The sequence below is a fragment of the Pristis pectinata genome, chromosome 6 (genome assembly GCF_009764475.1).
Source record: "Pristis pectinata isolate sPriPec2 chromosome 6, sPriPec2.1.pri, whole genome shotgun sequence".
Classification (NCBI taxonomy): Eukaryota; Metazoa; Chordata; class Chondrichthyes; order Rhinopristiformes; family Pristidae; genus Pristis; species Pristis pectinata.
Window position 1 is genome coordinate 98908087 of NC_067410.1, and position 20220 is coordinate 98928306.

The window sequence follows — 20220 nt, forward strand, 5'->3', positions numbered from 1 at the left end:
ATTGGTTGGGCCAGTTGCCAAAGGAAGTTGCAATTTACTGTATTCTGGCCCCCAAGGCCAGTTCCAAATGGGCGATGGTCGTCATCAATCCGTGGACTAATAGTTGGTCTTGACGTGATCCATGTACAGGGAGGTTTTGACCCTCACATCTGCACTGCCTGGCACTGCCATCACTCTCATGCCCCTGTCCTTCCTGATGGATTCAGTGAAAAGTTCAATACAGCACATAGTCAAAGGAGAGAGGGCAGCCTTGTCTGACCCCAGATTTGATCAGGACGTTTTCTGCTTCCCTCGTGTTAATTAGGATTGCACGATTGATGTCAGTGTAAAGCCGTAGTATCCAATTATGGATTCCCCAAACCCCATTTTGGAGACCACATGCACCATATACATGTGCGATATTCTATCAAAGGCCTTCTCCTGGTTCAAGCTGACTAGCAAGTGTCCGCCCTGAACGTAAGTAATCAAATCCCTGAGAAGCACAAGGCAGTCCAAGATCTTCCTGTCGGATACACTGCAGATCAAATCCATCAATTAACAATGACCTTGGACAGAATCTCCTAATCCACATTTATCAGTGAGGAGGGTCACCAATATCTGATCTCCTCTCTCATCCCCTTCCACTGGCAGATCAGGGTCCTCCCCCGTGGATTCTGACCTGCCACTGACTGGAAGCATCATGCCATACTCCTCCAGCACATCCAGGCCAACAGATCCAGTGCAAATTAGCCAGTAAGCCATTGGTTTGAGGAATTTGTCTCAGAGGAAAGGATAGACCTAGTCAGTGATTGTTGTGTGTAATATTTTGGAGCCTTTGCATTCTTGGTGGTCAGTCTATCCCTGGATAACAGGGATCAATGCTGACTCCACTCATTGATTATGAGATTTTTCATCTCTTTCATTGTGCCAGCATTTGTCCCTCTGAGGGAAAGGATGTTTAAGAATCAAGACCTCCCCAGGCAACAGTGATTCCTGGCCTCCTGTCTGCTGCTGAGACTTAGACCAGCTACATCAGGCACCTGAAAGCACTGGAGAGACATCACCACACTGTCTCCACAAAATCCTTGAACCCCCCTGGCAGGATAAACAACCCAATGTCACCATTCTCTCCAAGACCGACATCCCCAGCATCCAGGCCCTAAGGGCATTCACTCACTAATGGACAGGCCACAGTGTCCACATGCCCGATACCAGACTCCCCAGACAGGCTCTGTAATCTGAGCTCTGGTACAGCAAGTGGTTACCAGGTGGACAGAGGAAAAGGTTCAAAGGATGTTCTGAAAACATCTTTGAATAAAATGCGACATCCTCGCTGCCTGCTGGGAATCCCTGGCTCAAACCAGTAAAACTGGAGGAACATTCAGGATGGCACTGGGAGTCTCAAGTCCATTCACCGGGACCTCGCTGAAGCTCTGTGTAAATGGCAGAAGGAGCTCACCACCTCACAAATGACCCACACACCCATCAAGTCAAGCTCTTCCTGCCCCAAGAAGGAACTCTGTGGGTCGGGCAGCACCAATGGAGGGAAAGGAATGGTTGATGTCTCAGGTCAAGACCCTGCAGTAGTCCTGATGCAGGGTCTTAATCCGAGATGTTGACTATTCCTATCCCTTCACTGATGCTGCCTCACCCGGTGAATTCCTCCGGCAGTTTGTTTTTTGCTCCAGATTCCGGCATTTGGGGTCTCTTGTGTCTCCTTCATGCCCCATCTCTGGTGGTGTCTGCAGGTCCCATGTTAACCTCATCAATCACTTCTGTGCCTAAAAAAACTGGAGTAGAAGTAAGTCATCCTGCATCCCGAGGGACTGCCTAAGAGCAGGGTACGATATTGCTGCAACAAGCAATCTGCTGGAGGAACTCAGCAGCTCCAGCAGTACCTGTGGAAGCACAACGTCAACATTTCGGGTCCAAACCCTGCATCGGGACTGAGAGCAGAGAGGGGAGATGGCCGGCATAAAGAGGAGAGGGGAAGTGGTGAGAAAGGAGTCCGAGGTGATTGGCGGACTGAGATCACAGGTAGGTTATGCCAGGTAGTGGAGCAGGGATGGAGATGGGAGACAGTGGCAGGTCAATGAGAGGTGAGGCAGAGACTGGAAAATGACATCGCTGCGCCCCCTGGCGGCCGCGGTGCGGTATTGCGGTGTCGCTGCGCCCCCTGGCGGCCGCGGTGCGGTATTGCGGTGTCGCTGCGCCCCCTGGCGGCCGCTCTCCCTGCGCTGATGGCGGACGAGGAGGTGGAGGATCCGGCTTCTGTTCACAATGTGGCGGGGTCGGGGGGCAAGTCCGGAGACAAGATGTTCACGTTGAAGAAGTGGAACGCCGTGGCCATGTGGAGCTGGGACGTGGAGTGCGATACCTGCGCCATCTGCAGGGTGCAGGTGATGGGTAAGGAGCCGCCGACGGGGCCTTGCAGCCTGGGCGCTCGAGTGGCGGAGAGCCGGCGGGGAGAGCGGGGACCCCGGGGTGGACGGGGGAACAACGGCGCGGAGGCGAAGGCGTGGGATGGAGAAGGGTGGGGTTTGGGGGTGTGGGGGTGAGGGGTTGACGTGAGGGGAGGGGGGGTGAGGTGGATGAGGGGGTGGGGATGAGGGTGGTGGGGGTGAGGTGGATGAGGGGGTGGGGATGAGGGTGGTGGGGGTGAGGTGGATGAGGGGGTGGGGATGAGGGGGGTGGTGGTGAGGTGGTTGAGGGGGGTGAGGTGGGTGAGGGAGGTTGGGGTGAGGGGGGTGGCGTGAGGTGAGGTGGATGAGGGGGTGAGATGGATGAGGGGAGTTGGGGTGAGGAGGTGGAGGTGAGGTGGGTGGGGTCTGGGGGTGAGGTGGATGAGGGGGTGGAGGACTGAATGTGGGTAGGTGAGGAGTTGTGGTGAGGATTGCGCTGGGGGTGGGGGAAGATGTGGTTCACGTTTTGCTGCCGAGTGGTGACGGATCTCAGTGAGAACCTTGTTAAATCTCCTCCAGAGGTGGCACAGATTGACCCCAACACCAGTACAAAAATGATTTCCATATTCCTTACAGAACATCCCTGGATGGTTTGCAGTCATGGGAGAATGATTTTTGAAGTGCACTCTCTTATATTAGAAAAGCCATTGCTAGTTTTCATATGCAAGCTCTACAAATGCACCAGTGTCATAGTGAGCACATTAATGTTCATTTCAGGATTTGTACCGTGACATCTGGATCCTGGTCCTTGGATCTACTTCCTCAGGAGGCTGAAGAAATTTAGCATGTCCCCCTTAACACTCACTAATTTTTATCGATGCAACATAGAACGCATTCTATGCGGATGCATCACAGCTTGGTATGGCAACTGCTCTGCCTGTAACTGCAAGAAAGTGCAGCTGTGGACACAGTTGAGCACATCACGGAAACCAGCCTCCCCTCCACGGACTCTGTCTATACTTCTCGCTGCCTTGGTAAAGCAGCCAACATAATCAAAGACCCCATCCATCCTGAATATTCACTCTTCTCCCCTCTCCCATCAGGCAGAAGACAGAAAAGCCTGAAGGCACGTACCACCAGGCTCAAGGACAGCTTTATCCCGCTGTTATGAGACTATTGAACGGTACGATAAGATGGATTCTTGACCTCACAATCTACCTCGTTATGACCTTGCACCTTATTGTCTATCTGCACTGTACTGTAGCTGTTACACTTTACTCTGCATTCTGTACTGTTTTCCCTTGTACTACCTCAATGCACTGTGCAATGAATTGATCTGTATGAACGGTATGCAAGACAAGTTTTTCACTGTCCCTTGGTACAAGTGACAATAATAATAAACCAATTCCAACCGGTTCCAGAAACTAATTCTTATAAAGAAAGCATCTCCCCTACAACAACACCTCCCCATAATGCACTGGGGTGTTGTCTTTTTGACCTTTTGTTGGTCGGGGTGACAGTAGGCTAAATGGGATAGTTTGCTGTGGAATGGAGTTAATGGTGCTCACTTCAAGGAAAGAGTCAAGGTTGAAGTTTGGAGTGTTCCTGTAGGGTGGGGTTTGAGCTGTCGATTTGTCTTGACAGCCTTGAATAATGGGTGTGTAAATAGGTTTATTATTGTCGCATGGTACAGAGAAAAACTTGTCTTGCATACTGTTCATGCAGATCAATTCATTGCAAGAGTGCATTGAAGTAGTACAAGGTAAAACAATAACAGAGTGTGGAATAAGGTGTTACAGAGAAAGTGCAGTGCAGGTAGACAATAAGGTACAAGATCATAACGAGGTAAATTGTGAGGTCAAGCGTCCACCTTAATGTACTAGGGAACCGTTCAATAGTCTTATGATATCATGAACATCGGTGTGTAGCTGGACCTCCTACGCCCTTTCTACTTTCCATCCGTTCTTTGGGTCCTGGGTTTTCTGGGTCTCAGCCTTCAGGTGTGTGGTGTAGCTTCCAATCCCAGAGCACCAAGTGTTTGGGGTTGATTAACTCCTGGACCTCTTGGTCATTCTCATCAAACCAAACTTGATTCCTTCTGGTGGAGAAGCTAAGAGCCCCTTCTTTGGTGCTAATCGTGGTGGACTTCAGGGCAGTTTTTCTCTGTAAATACTTTGACTCCTGCTGGCAGGAACTTTAACAGATTGTCTGTGAGACACTCAGAAGAAATAGAAATCAAAAAAAAACTATAGATGCTCGGAATCTGAAATAAAATCAGAAAACTCTGGAAACACTCAACAGTTCAGGCAGCACCTGTGGAAAGAGAGTCAATTAGCTTTCCAGGTCAAAAAGTTTTACCAGAAAAGAAAGGCAGAAAGAGTGAAGGAGGCTGAGGTGATTTAATTGAGGTATATAAAGTCATAAGAGGCATAAGTAGGGGAAATGGAATCATTTTCCCATAGTAGGAGTACCAACAACAAGAGGACTTAGGTTTAAAGTGAGAGGAAGGAGTTTTGAAGGGGATTTGAGGGGAAAGTTAATGGTTGCTATTCTGGAACTCACAGCCAGAGGAGGAATCACTGTTGCCTGGTGAGATCTTAGAGAAATACTGGACTTGCCAGCAATACCCACGTCACAAAAAATGAATAAATAAAAATAGCCTCAATTACAACTGCTCCACTTTTGATGACAGCATTTGGCTACCTACACAGCAAGCTGTGGAACTTTCCTCAATAACACCCACGCTACCTCTGCCTTAAGGTGCTCGAGCTTTGGCTTATCTGGCCTAAAGTATCCCTAGGTATCTCAATGACAGTCCTTTTATAGACCATTATTGTTACATTAAGGATGCTCTGGGTCTAAATGGGTTTAATCAGCCACAACTATTTTTTAAAACAGCTAACGTGATTAATTTTCCCCTGCAAAAAACAAACTGCTGGAGGAACTCAGTAGGTTAGGCTTTATCTGTAGAGGGACAGTCGACTGTCTATTTCCCTCGACACATGCTGCCTGACCCGCTGAGTTCCTCCAGCAGTTTGTTATTGCTCCAGGTTTCAGCGTCTGCAGTCTCTTGTGTCTCCATTAATTTTGCCCTGGTGCCTGTGAAAGGCTCCATTGTGTCACCCACCATGGAATGCTATCTTCATAGTAAGGACTTTTTTCATAGCAAGGACTCATTTCTTTCCAACAGTTTGTTTCAGGCTGAGTGAGGGAGGGAAATGGTTAGAGATGACCTTTGGAGGAGGGTGACGAACAAGGATAATGAGTTAAGAAATGCTGGAAGAAGTTAACTTATACATCAGACAAGCAGCATTATAGGATGGAGTTATGCAGCACAAAGGCAGGCTCTTTCCCAACCAAGTCTGCACTGACCATCACACCCATTTACACTCATCCTATTTTCATTCTCCCCACATTTCCATCGACTCCCTTTAGATTCTACCACCCATCTGCACATTAGGGGCAATTTACACTGGCCAATTAACCTACCAAGCTGGAGGAAACCCTGTGCTGTCACAGGGAGAACTTGCAAACTCCACACAGATGACCACCTGAGGTCGGGATTAAACCCTGTCACTGGAAGCGGTGCCAACTATTGTGCCATCCCCAGATGGATGGAGTCAGTTGAGTAAGCAGAAGACTACCAATGGTAAAATGCTGAAGTTGATTTTAACCAAGGAGTTAGGAAAGAGAACCCTGGATGCATTTGTTGACCCCGGGGAGGGGAGGGAAAGTAATTGGTGGAAATGGACTGGTGCCACGTAAGGATGTTCTCACACTGATGGATGTCCAAGGAGAAAGGTTCCAAAGGTCAAACATAATCCCAGCTGGAAAAGACAAGTGGGAATAATACACCAGAAAGAGAGAAATGCTGGTTTAGTGCTGAAGGAAGAGTAAACGACAAAGCTGATGTGGTATAAATGTACTTTCAAAAGAGGTGAACATAGAGTAATAAAATGTTCAAAGGTGTTAGCTAGAAAGCAGGTAAAAACTTAAAGCTTCAACTGGCATCATTTCAAAGACAGTGGAATTAGTTTATTATTCTCACGTATACCGAGGTACAGTGAAAAACTCGTCTTGCATACCGTTCGTACAGATCAATTCATTACACAGTGCATTGAGGTAGTATAAGGTAAAACAATACAGAATGCAGAGTGTCACAGCTACAGAGTAAATGCAGTGCAGGTAGACAATAAGGTGCAAGGTCATAATGAGGTAGATTGTGAGGTCAAGAACTGCCGAAGAACTTGTGACATTAGGAACAGTATAGATGCTGCTTCATGAAGCTGAATAATCCCATACCCACCCACACCCACCCCCATAGTTAGAATGAAGTTTGGTGCAACTATGTTGAAGACCTGTTCACAATGTCATCAAAGTTCTCCGTCCAATCCCTCTGAGGAAAATCCAGGGTTGGGAGATCGAAAAATATCCCCACCACATCCAAGATTCAAAGAAAGATCTCCAGGTTACAGTATTTTACAGAGCAATAGTCACTGTCACAAAAATGATTTGGTTTTCAACTCTCTAATTTCCACTGTACTGTTAAATAATTTGTTCTTTGTTTAGATGCTTGTCTCCGGTGTCAAGCTGAAAACAAACAAGAGGATTGTGTTGGTAAGTTCTTCTGTTGTGCTCCTGTAGTCTAGTTGATTGTTTGTCACTTTGCAAATCAGAGTTCGATTTTATTAGTTGGAGAAAACCTCTCAATATCACCAAGAACCCTTTATCTCTTGAACACAATATCAGCTGTTTGTAATACCGATCACAGGCTGAACTAAAGAAAAAATAATCTCGATAAAACTACTGCAAACTAAGCGAATGAAAATTAAACTAAGAATAGCCATGAGATATAAGGATGCATGGATCAAGATGTTCTTATTATATTGAAGGACTCCTAACTCTTTGGCTGTAACCATCTCTGTTAATTTTATCACACAGTGTGTACTGTAAAGAAACTTATTCAGCAATCATTTTGTGTTCTGATTCAAAGGATATAGTCCATAAATATATTTGTGTTTGGAAGGAAATTATGTTTTTATTTGGTATTACTAAGTGAAATGTTTTTTTCTGTTTTACAGTGGTTTGGGGAGAATGCAACCACTCCTTCCACAACTGCTGCATGTCACTGTGGGTGAAACAGAACAATCGCTGCCCTCTTTGTCAGCAGGACTGGGTGGTGCAGAGAATAGGAAAATAGTGCTGCTCTCATTCACCACCAACTTTATGGGTGCCAGGTTGATGTGTTTGATATGGCAGAGTTGTGTTTGCTGTTATAAAGGGAACATTCTAAGAGTAGCCCCTCCTTCCCCTCAGCCATTTTACACAAAGATGATCTGCCTGTGTTAAATAAATCATATGCCATTGGGTATGACCTGTGTATATTTATTAAAAAGTTGGAGAGTATTAAATGTCTTCTGGCATTTTGTTTCTTACCTGGGTGTCACTCAGATTGTTACATTTGTATGGATATTGGATAGTTTCTTCACTAAAATGTAGCATTTGATTCTTCAAATTGGAAATGGTTAATGCGATTCAACGGAGCCATCATGAAACATTGATAATCCATGTACTAGTTCCCATTCTGCCTGCAGGAAGTTCCCTTGGTGGGTAAATATTGCACTACCCTGGCTTTACTCTTGAGGAAAAGGTAGTTTCAAGATTACAAATCTTCCTTGATCCCCTTTGTGCACCGGTTCCCATCCAGATCCCCAGATTAATAGGTAGAAATCTGGAAAGCCCCTCAGCCAGAGACGGGCCAGTGCGGGAAGTGCCAGAAAGAAGAGAATGGGCCGGTGGGGAGAGATGGAAAAGGAGAGAGAGATAATTTGAAAAAATGGTTACAAGAAATTGGATTTCAAGTAAAATTTTATTCATGGATCAAAGATTTTAGTCATGTACTGTATACGGTATGTCCAAACCTCTACAGCATGTTCTAAGTAATTAAATAGTTCACAAACTTGTAATTGCTGAATTGAAGAATAGTGCCTGATTCTGAGATCTATATTCCCTTCCTTGAGTTGGATGCTAGAGACAAGATAAATAAAAGTGTTAAAAGGACCAGGGGTAGGCACTACATGCCTTGAAGCCTGTGTGCCCATTTATAGGATTGCAGTGATCCTGCTGTACTCCCAGATCCATTTCGTGTTTGTAGAGATCAGTGGATCCGTGCATGCTCACTATATCCATTAAACATACCGATTTCACACACCATTTACACCAGCTCTTGTAATATACATTCCCGCAGAAGGCAATAAAGATGCTGTCAGCGATTTCTTATTTCAGATTTCCAGCATCCACAGTATTTTACATTAACGTTTAACACTGCCACTTCTTCTTCTCTGATGCCATCTTGAAGTTTTGCTTCTTTCCTCTCAAGTCTCTTTAATCTTTACAACCAAATTCTGCCTTGCACCTCCCATTTTAAACAAAACTATGTTGAAATTAATAAAGAATGTATTAGCAGCAATGATCATAACACCTTATTGACTTAACACTTTCTCATGTGCTTTTTAGATAACAAATATCTCTTCCCTGCATTCCTAAAACATTGGTTAGGCAGCACTTGGAGAATTGTGTGCAGTTGTGACCACCACACTATAGGAAGGATCTGGTTGCACTGAAGTGTAGGGATTCACTTGGACGTTGCTTGGATTGGAGGACTGTCATCCTGCAGAGTGAGTAGATAGGCTGGGTTTTCCCCGGAGCAAAGCAGGCTGAGGGCTGACCTGATAGAGGTATGTAAAATTATAGGAGGCATAGATAGGGATACCACGAACAAAAAGGCTTAGGTTTACAGTGAGAGGAAGGAGTTTTAAAGGGGAGTTGAAGTGAATTTTTTTTTATATACAGAGAGTGGTTGATATCTGGAACGTGCTGCCAGAGGAGGTGGTGGAGTCAGATACAATCAGTACATTTAAGAGACATTTAGACAGGCACTTCGATAAACAAGGGTTAGAAGGATATGAACCTAATGTAGACAACTGGGATTAGTGTAGGCAGGCAAAATAGTCAGTGTGGACATGGTGGGCTAAAGGGCCTGTCTCTGTGCAGTAAAACTCTATGACTTTATGCATAATAGGTGATATTTAATGTATTACCAAAATGGGCAATGATGAACCCTGGTTTGAACAGGAAGAGTAACAACCGTGGTTTGCTGCTTTTAAAAATGTTTTATCCACACACTGCAACAGCAGTGAGCAGTCAACACCTCAACCTCAGCAGCCTCCTTTTTGTAGGTAAGGCAGCATTGTATGTCCTCCAGCAGTATTTCTGCACCTGGCACTTGCCCAATTCCATGGAACTCTTGCCTTTTTCCTCCTCTGATTGTTGTTAAAAACTACATTGACCAATTTTTTAATGTAGCTTAATACCCCCTTGTGGCTCATTCACCAGTTTTGTTTAATAATACTCTTGTGAAGTCTATAGGATGTTTTGCTACATTAAAGGGACATACAAATAGAAGTTACTGATGTTTTTGCAAATGCTAATTTATCTGCTGTGAACTCCTGGAGTTAACTCTTAAAGGCATTTATCTCCCGTTCAAATGTGTGTACAAATCCTAGTTGACTATTAAAGTCAAACATCATGTCACTGAATGGATGGTTTCAACTTCCTAGGATGTAGTTAATTATTGAGATACAGAAAAGGGTTTTTTCCAAAGGTGAATGATTCCTTAAACTCACAATTACCATTTCTAATGAGTGTGAGTATTTCTTGGCGTACTAAAGTTTTGCAGTTTAAAGCATCAATAAATGATGCTTTACTCATATTTTGCTACGGTTTCTTAACCCAATTTAATCGAGTGAAACCTTCAGAGACAAAATGATGGACAGATAGTCTGTTACTCCTTTTCTACTCCCAACTGCATTACGTTTTACAAATAACAATTTTGGGATCCTAGCACTTTGCCTTATGGGATCATTTAGATACAACATTATTGAAACATCCAAGTTGAATACCTTTCCAAAGATTTGCAAAAGAAAAGGTCAAACAAGGATTAAATTGCACACGCGCCCCCAACCCTGCCATTTCTGCCCAATATTCAATAACTGCATTGGGTTGGAAGATGTAACAGGGAATCCCCCCACCAATCTCCATCACTTTAAGGTAATAGGCATTAAATTCAGCCACTTAAATACAGGTACAGGTTCTCCCCAGCTTACAAACGCCTGATGTATGTACAGCCTGACTGGTGAAACAAATTTGCTGGCTGTGGCAGGGCTGCAGGCATCTTCTGCTGTGTGGGAACTCAGTTTGCAACCACATTTCTGACTTGCAAACTTTTTGGGTGACGTACAGTTCACAGGAACGGAACCCTGCCATAACCTGGGGAGAAGCTGTATTCAAATAATGGGAAATGTTTATCCAGTGAATTTCCTGCTATTAGCACCTTAGCCATTCAGCAGCAGCAGACAGTTTATAACACAAAGTATCACCTTGTGTTTAATGCAATCTGTAGAATTTCATCATGGCATTTGTGGTGTCTTCCAGTCCAAGGCACATTTGGTGCCTAAATTAATCCTGAATAAAAGTAGCAGCCAAGACAATTGCCTTTCTAATTTCAGTCTTTGATCAATAAATTTTATTTATCTTTCAATTTATCAATTAAATGGATAATTTGGAATATAAAACTATTTCTACATACAAGTTGTATTTCCAGTAAACATTTTTCTCATCACTTCCCAGGACATATATTAAGCAGCTGGTGTCGGTTAATAGGATTCCAATTGTCTTTATGCTAAGGCAGGATGAGGTATTATTATACACCTAATCTGTGTCTGCCAGGTCATCAGCTTGTGTAAGTGAATAATCAGCTAAATAAAATAGCTGGATGAGCTTCTGCTATTTTGTAACAAATTTGGAAGCTTCTAGAACAAAGAATTAAATAAATATCTTGCTTTGGTTTAACTTCACAATGAAAGCATTGAGTTGTGCATATCCTGTTTCCTCATACAGTATAGAGTTATTTTGATTTAATGATTGCATCAAGATTAGCACCACAATGTACTTCTCACAACACTTTTTAATTGATATATATGTCAAGACAACGGCAGGGTTCTACAAAATATGAAGCCAGTTAAAATATTGGGTGAAAATTTCTTGCAAGTATGCTGTTGATCCACAAGTAAATTCTTAACTTACCTCATGTGGATCTCCCAGCATCAACTTGCTGACGAGCGCAAGTCCCACCTTCAACGACGGGGCTTTGCATTAGCAGTAGTGTTTCTGCATGTAAACATTGTCACGTGACTGGAGGGGGAAAGGGGATGCCAAACAGATCCTGCTCATGAAACAGATGAAAGAAGCTGACAGATGGCTTAGCATACATTCCAATTTAGCCATCTTTCAAACATCTCAAAAACTTTCGAATGTTTGTCTTTGACATTCAAAAACATTTGAAAAACTATTGCACATGAAACAAAAATGCTTAACACTTCTTTAAAAAGATCACAAAATAAACTTTTAAAAATAATTTAAAATATTTAACTAAATGCAATTCACTCCAAAGACTGTCATTCCTGGGACGAAATAACTGGGACAAGTTCAGCAGAGATTCTCCAGAGAAACTGCTGGGAAATTGCTGCAACTTCACTCTACTGCTGTGGATACAACACCGGTAAAGGTTTGTGGAAAAGCCACTGATGAGCAGTTATCAAGTTTGTGATTCTATGCTTGAATTATGAACTTGATCATAGAGTTATACAGCACGGAAACAGGCCCTTCAGTCCAACATGTCCATGCTGACCAAGTTTGACTACTTAAGCTAATCCTATTTTGCCACATCCCTCTAAACTTTTCCTATCCATGTACCTGTCTAAATGTCTTTTAAATGTTGTAATTGTGCCCCCCCTACCTTGTCCTCTGGCAGCTCGTTTCATATACCCACCACCCACTGTGTGGAATAAGTTGCCCCTCAGATCTCTATATCTTTCCCCTCTCACTTTAAACTTATCTCCTCTGGTTTTAGACTCCCCTACTCTGGGAAAAAGACTGTGATCTTTCACCTTTATCTACACCCTTCATGATTTTATAAATCTCTATAAGGTCACCTCTGATGCTCCAGGGAAAAAGTCTCAGCCTATCCAGTCTCTCCTTATAGCTCTAGCCCTGTAGTCCCAGTGACATCCTTGTGAACCTTTTCTGCACCCTTTCCAGCTTAATGACATCCTTCCTATACCCAGGTGACCAGAACTGCACACAGTTTTCAAAGTGCAGTCTCATCAATGTTTTGCACAGTTGTAATATGATGTCCCAATTCTTGTACTCCAGGCCCTGACCGATGAAGGCAACTTTGCCAAATACCTTCTGAACCACCCTGTCTACCTGTAATTACACAGGGAAATTAAGATAAAATAAGATATCTTTATTAGTCACATGTACATCAAAACACATAGTGAAATGCATCTTTTGCGTAGAGTGCTCTGGGGGCAGTCCGCAAGTGCCGCCATGCTTCCGGCGCTAACATAGCATGCCCACAACTTCCTAACCCATATGTCTTCAGAATGTGGGAGGAAACTGGAGCACCCAGAGGAAACCCACGCAGACACGGGGAGAACGTACAAACTCCTTACAGACAGCGGCTGAAATTGAACCCGGGTTACTGGCCATTCCAACCATTCTTGGTGGTACTAACACAAGGAAATTCAAAATACGTACTGCTAGCATTTGTCTATTATAACATAATCCAAGCTGTTGAGGAACACATACCCTATTTACTAGAATGGTAATCTGGGTAATGTCAGCTCTAGGTGTGGTTGTATATAGATGTGGATAATTAAACCCTTCTATTTGGGGAAAGTGGACAGTTGACACATCTTTTGCATGTTAGGCACCTGGAATTAGACCAATCGTTCAACCCTTTGGGTCTGATCCACTATTCAGCTGCATCAAGGTTGATCCATACTTAACCTCCATTGACCTGCCATTTGCATCATGGTATATTTACCTATTAATAATATATCAATATCAGTGTTGAAAATTTAAAAAGAACCACCTAATAACAGATTTCAATAATCTACCAATCAACTGGGTTTTAAACTTCAATTAACTATAGTTTTGTGGTTTATTCCCAATTTTTAAAAAATAGTAACTTTTGGAATTTTCTAATCAAGAGGTGTAATTCTAAAACCTAGGAATCTTAAAAGTTATGAGGTAAAGAAATATTTTTGATATTTTTCATCTACATTTTATACACGGGTAGAAGCCTACAGATTCTAGAGATATATTTAATGTCATTTTTTTTCTTCATGACCATTTTCATACCTTTGTAAATCCTCCCTTTGTCTTAATTTCAGGCTTCCTTGCCCTTTTTCTCTGCTCTATGGACAGATGTTTATTTTAGAAAAGACTATTTATTCCCCATTATAGTTTCTGCTGCCTCTGTCCATGTTTCTTTCATGTGTTTTTACTCTTTACATAACTCCAAAACGGTTTATTGTTAACCTTGTGAGTCCTTGCAAGCTATTTTTCAGAGTCCTTTTATGCATGTCGGCAGATTTCCAAACATTATCCTTTCAACTTAAATATTTTAGTTAGTTTGAAACTTCTCATGGACTAAATGTAAAGAACGAAGGTTAAAAAAGTATGTTCCAGCTGAGCAACTATACGAGTAAAGCTCTAAAGGGTTACTTTAAGCAAGGTTATTTGAAGAAAGGACAGCAAGTCATAAGAATTCTAATACTATCCTGCCATAGGTGTGTTTGTTTCACATAATCTGTGCAACATTCTCCTTCTTACATATGTCTGTATTCTTTCATTCATATTCATTAACGTTATTACCATATTTCTGCTTTCCATCACGTCAATTTATGACGTACACATTTATATCTTTTATGCTACTGATCACCCTATACCATTCTAATTATCATCTAGCACTATAATTAAAGATTTAGCATTCCTTGATGTCCTGATGATCAGGTAAGCATCTGAGCACATTTCAAAGAAAAATATTTTTCTCTTCTAATTTCAATGGATTTAATGAAGTGAAGTCCTTCTATGTGCTGTTGTCCAAGACATTAATCTTAATCAACTTGGATGACTGTAAAGCATAACTGTCTATTGTAATAACTAGTAAGTCCAGATGATTCCATCTGCAGATTTATTTATTCACTGCTCTAATTACCCATGAACTTTGATAACACTGCTCAGAAATATGAGTTCTAATAAATATTTACCTACTTTTGAAGACTACAACAATCCGCATTTGTAAAGCAAATTTAACCTGCTAAAATTAATCCCAAGAGTGATATCAAGTAAAATTTGCACAAAACTGAATTAGGAGATATGAGGAGAGGTAACCAAGAGATGCAAGTTTTAAGGAATATCTTAAATAGAGAGGGAGAGGGGTGGAGTAGCAGAGATTTGAGAAGGAATTTCAGGGTCTAGGCAATACTCAGTCATCAACATGAAAAAAAGATGGAAGTTTTGGAAAGAACTTGGAGAAAGTTGCAAGGTTAGAGAAGCCAGAGAGAGGATTTGAAATGGATAAAGATTAGAAAGCAGGGTAGGTCAGTGAGTACAAGAGTGATGGGTAAATGGGATGAAAATCGCACTGGGAAATACAAAGGCAGGAAAGTTATGGATGGGTTACAGCAGCAGCTGAAGAGGAGCAAAGAGAGACATTGCTGTGGAGGTTGAAATTGGCAGTGTTGGTGGCAGAACCTATATGGGACTGGAAACTCAGCTCAGGATCAAATAGGAAGTCAGGGTTATAAACTCTACTTCCACCTCAAATGTCCAGAGGGAGAGATCAAAATGGTTAATGAAGACAGAGGAAACACTTCAAGGATAGCCTCAAAATCCCTGTTAAAAGGAAGTGTTACACCCTCACCGCCTCATGTGAATCATTGGGCCATGACCAGTCAAAATGGAGAAGGAGCATCCAAGGTGGCACCGAAAGCTTCTTCATAAGGAGCACCCAGAAAACAAGCAAAAACAGCAGAAAGAATAGACTACCTCCGGTACTACCACATACCCGCCTGTCAGCACTCTTGCCCACTTGTGCCTGAATCTGTGAATCCCACATTGGTATAATTAAAGCTTAGGGATCTTGAAACATGAAAGGTCACTATCTCTATTCACATCTTGCTACTGGATTTGGAAGATTCAGCAGAGACAGGGATTGCTGCTGCCCAGTACATCGTGAGCTTTGTCCTGCAGATGAGGTTGAGATTTTTCCACATTCTTTTTCCCAGTGAGTCACAGTGCTGGCACACTGAAAGAGATAATGGTTTTCAGCACTGATGTCTACCTTCACTGAGAGGTGTCAACCAAAATGGAGAAAGTGCTGAGAGAAAGAGATATCTAAGTTAAGGTCCACTCAAGATCATAGGAGGGAATGTGTGCATAGAGCCAGAAATGGTTGAGGTCCTTAATGAGTATTTCGCATTGATGTTCACCAAGGAAAGTCAAGATCAAAGTTCAGTTTATTGTCATATGCACAAGTACATATATGCACAGATGCAATGAAAAACTTACTGGCAGCAGCATCACAGACACATAGCATCATATAAGCAGCATTCACAAGAAAAACATAAATTAAACATAATGTTTTCAAGAAAACACAATTAGCACAAAAATAAATGAAGTCCAATTTAGTACAAAGTGATCAAAGTGGTCATAGTGTTACTAAACTCTAGTGATTAGGGTTGTACCAGTTGGTTCAAGAACTAAACGGTTGAAGGGAAGTAGCTGTTTTTGAACCTGGTGGTGTGGGACTTCAGGCTTCTGTACCTCATGCCTGATGGTAGCTGTAAGAAGATGGCATGGCCTGGATGGTGGGGATCTTTGATGATGGATGTTGCCTTCTTGAGGCAGCGCCTTCTGTAGGTACTACCGATGGTGGGGAGGGATGTGCCCGTGATGTATTGGCCAAGGAGAAGAACATGGATGATGGTGAGATTAGGGAGGGGTATGTTAATATTCTAGGGCATGTTGATATTAAGGAGCAGGAGGTGCTGGGTGTCTCAAACAACATGAAGGTGGATAAGTCACCAGGGCCTGATGGGATCTATCCCAGGATACTGAGGGAAGCAAGGGAGGAGATTGCTGAGGCCTTGACAGAGATCTTTGTAAAAGGAGTGGCAGTCCTGCTAATAAAGGGCAGAATGTAAGCAATAGAGAGTAAGGATCTTAGCTCAAAAATGAAGAAGTAGAATTACTTTGGGTAGAACTAAACGGTGAGAGATTGAAAAGGTATTTTGTTTAGAGGAACTAGATTGTCCTTGTGCAAAGATCACTGGAAGTTAACATGCAGGTATAGCAAGCAATTAGAAAGGCAAATGGTATTGTCTGCCTTTATTGCAAGAGGATTTGAGTGCAAGAATTAAGACATTTTACTGCAATTAAACAGGCCCTGGTGATTTCACACCTGGAATGTCACATGCAGGTTTCCTTGCCTAAAGAAGGAGGTATTTGTAACAGAAGGAAACCAGTGAAGGTTCACCAGATTGAGATAAGGGTTTGTTTTATGAGGGGAGATTAAGCGAACTGGGTCTACATTCTCTTGATTTTAGAAGTATGAGATGTAATCTGATTGAAACATAAAAAAGATTACAAATCTTGATAGGGTAGTAGCGGGGATGATGTTTCCCTATCTGTGCTGTCCAGAAACAGGGACTAAAGTCTCAAAATAAGACATCAGGCATCATCCAGGGGATGGTAAACCTTTGGAATTCTCTACCCAAGACAGCTACGGAAGAGAATATATTGCTGCTGAAGATATTCCAGACAGAGGTCAATAGTTTTTATGGTATCAGGGGAATCAAGGGATATGAGGTTAGTTCAGGAAGGTGGCAAAGATCAGCCACAGTCTTACTGCATGGTGGAGCAGCCACAAATATTCAAATAGCTTACTCCTGTTTTTATTTCTTACGGTCTTACAGATAGGTCGGGCCTCAACATCTCAGCTGAAAGATGACATAGTGAAGCACTTCCTCAGTCCTAAAATTTTGTCTCTGGAAAGAGGGTAAAATGAATCAGGATTAAAAAGCTGGCAGCACCATTTGTGGGTTTAGTTGTCACCATCAAGCCTGAGAAGTTATATGCAGCAGTCTGAAATTTGCAACAAGCACACTCCTTTAATTCAGTGACAGCTCATCTTCTGTACTTGGCTCACCAGTTGCTCTTTAATGGAAATAACCTCATTTGCAACTCTTGAATTCCACCAGCCTGATTAATTACAAATGAAAGCAATGCAATGCTAGTTAGAACTTCTCCTGATAGAACTGCACCCATATATCACACTAATTAGATATTCCTCTGATAATCATAGTCAGAATATTATTTTCAAAGTAATTTTCATTTCTAACTTCAAATTAAAGATGCCTTACATAGTGGTGTAGATCTAAGATTTTAGAGGATTATCCTTTCAACATAACCTAGTTTCATCTCAAGCACCATGCACAGTCTGGTTCTGACAATTTCCTTATATAAACTCCTCAGAGCAAAACATTCTCTGAGAGTCGTGAGCTAATTTTGGTGGACAGTTAAGGATTTGTAAGTTTGTGTAATGATGACAGTTTTTCTGTCTCTTCATTGCTGACAGTTTTATTATAAATTATAAGAATCATTTGCAATTGTTTTTTAAGATAGATTAATAGCAATTTAACATAAAAGTTGGACAGACCAAGAATGACAGTAACATAGTTACTGAGATGAAACAAAGTCTATCTAGTTTGGTAGAATCACCAATTGTTAAAAAATCATCAGAATGTTGGTAACGTATGGTGGATGCTCGTTAAGAATTTTTTTAATCTTTTGTTTAACAAAAGCCCTGATAAGTTAGAAAACAAATAGCTGTTATTTAATGAATGAATTTTCCAATCTATGCTGGTAACTCTGCATCTAAACATTTGTAATGACATATGAAATCTAATTAACACTATAAAGATGTAATATCAAATTAGAAAACTCAGTTATCTGTGAATGTGAAAATCTGTTTTGGCATTAAAAGGAATATCATAAGAGGCAACCCAGATAAATGGGTGAAATTGAGTAACTATAGGAATCTTATTGTGAAAGAAGAGGTTGATATGCATTTTATGGTTACATGGAGGTTAGGATGGGTAGAAGAATGTTTTCAGGTCTAGTATGAGGAGACTGTCAATGCCATTTTAAGGAGAGATTCAGTAAGTAATTAATGGGGTGGCGGGATTTTAGAATACAGAAGGATAAGAAAACATTGCATTTCTATAGCAATAACTTCCAAAACTTCAGGATGTCCCAAAGTGCTTTTAGCCAATTAAGTATTTATGAAGTACTGGTGCAGTATAGGAAAGACAGCAGCCAATTCACACACAATAATGAGCAAAGTGACAATGACCAGATAATCAGTATAAGTGATTATGACTGAAAGATAAATATGGACAGAATAACTTCACTGTTCCTTTTAGAAAGAGTCCCATGAATGTATTTTTCAACAACAAAAACAATTTTAATATGGTGCCTTTATCATAGCAAAACATTTCAAAATGTTTCAGAGCAACATTACAAAACAGAATTGAGCACCAAAGCCAATATGAAGGATGACCAAAATGTCTTAAGGAATGTCCTAAGGGGGACGGAGAAGTGGAATGAAGATTTATGGAAGATGAGAAAATCAAGAAAGTTTGAAAACAAGGAAGAGAATTCTAAAATCAAAGCACTGCCTAACTGGGAGTTAATATACGTCATGAATGACAATGGTTAATGTTCTAAAAGAAGAAAAGAGAAATAGAGAAACTGTTTTGGGAGGGAACTCCAGAGTTTAGAGTTTTGTAGCTGTGGAGAAATTCAATTCAAGAATAGTGAAGAGGCCAGAAGTGGAAGAGCATTATAAAGGCTGAATAAATTATACAGAGAGGGAAGTTCAATTGCACAGAAGGATTTGTAAACAAGGAGATCTTTAAAAACAAAGTGTCACTTAACCAGAAGCCAATATTGGCCAGCAAGCAGAGAGCATATAGGTGAATGGGACTTCATGCAAGTTAGGACATGGCCAGCAGATGTATCAGAGGGTCAAACAGCAGAGGTTGGCCAGGAGTGCAATGGAAGAGTCATGTTCTTGTGGTTAAAAGAGGTGCCAATGAGGGTTTCAACAGAAGTTGAGCTGAGACAGGCTGAAATAAAGCAACATTACAGTGGTTGAAGGGGCATTCTTGATATTGACACAGATACGTGGTCCGATGCTCAACTCACAGGTTAAATGTCTCACATGGTTAGAAGTAGTCTTGTTCAGTTTCAGACAGATCCCAGGAAGAGCAATAGATTGACTACCTGGGAAGGCAGGTTGTGATCAGGACCAAAGACAACAGCTTTGCTGCCCCAATATTCAGTTGGGAAAAATTGGTTCCCATTCAGTTCTGGATGTGAGACATGCAGTGAGGCAATTCAGAGAGAGTGAGGGTCATTTGTCCATCACATTAGAGAGAGCTATCTTACCCTTTATGCACTATTTATCCACTTGCATTTTAAAAACAAACATGGATTCTACTTCCAAGCAATTGACTCCAAGATGGGAATATGTTTCTTTGGATATAAGAACCACAGCTGCATTCAGTAAACTGAAACCGTGTACAATCTCTGCAGGGCCTTCTTACTCCTGCCCTTGGAATAAAGACCAACTTTCCATTCCTCTTCCTATTAGCAATATTTGCACGTTTACTCTTTCATCTTGAACTAATACACTAAGATCTCTCTATACATCAATATACTACTGATAGATTTCTGGGCACCAAGCAATATGAGGATTGGACAAGAAAGGGAACCTGAAGCACAGAATCGACAATTATCTTATTGAGTGGCAGAGCAGACTCAAACAATTGTACAGACCACTCCTACATCTATTTCTTATGTCATG

At 41.7% G+C, this 20220-nt stretch overlaps 1 protein-coding gene across 2 annotated transcripts; it reads left to right on the top strand.

The window, feature by feature from the left end:
• The first annotated feature begins 2201 nt into the window (after positions 1–2201).
• On the top strand, positions 2202–9974 carry rnf7 (ring finger protein 7). Of its 2 annotated transcripts, none has more exons than XM_052018035.1 (3): positions 2202–2385; positions 6951–6998; positions 7463–9974. In XM_052018035.1, the coding sequence occupies exons 1-3, from the start codon at positions 2220–2222 to the stop codon at positions 7579–7581; spliced, it is 333 nt and encodes a 110-aa protein (XP_051873995.1). In that variant the 5' UTR covers positions 2202–2219; the 3' UTR covers positions 7582–9974. The 2 variants fall into 2 exon arrangements, with proteins under 2 accessions (XP_051873995.1, XP_051873996.1); XM_052018036.1 differs by having other exon boundaries at positions 2202–2378; positions 7463–7519.
• The last annotated feature ends 10246 nt before the right edge of the window (positions 9975–20220 follow it).

Excerpts from the sequence above, each read along its gene's own strand:
- rnf7 (XM_052018035.1), top strand. The coding sequence starts at position 2,220 with ATGGCGGACGAGGAGGTGGAGGATCCGGCTTCTGTTCACAATGTGGCG. Across the intron at positions 2,386-6,950 it reads CTGCAGGGTGCAGGTGATGG|ATGCTTGTCTCCGGTGTCAA; the intron begins GTAAGGAGCCGC and ends TTCTTTGTTTAG. Across the intron at positions 6,999-7,462 it reads CAAACAAGAGGATTGTGTTG|TGGTTTGGGGAGAATGCAAC; the intron begins GTAAGTTCTTCT and ends TCTGTTTTACAG.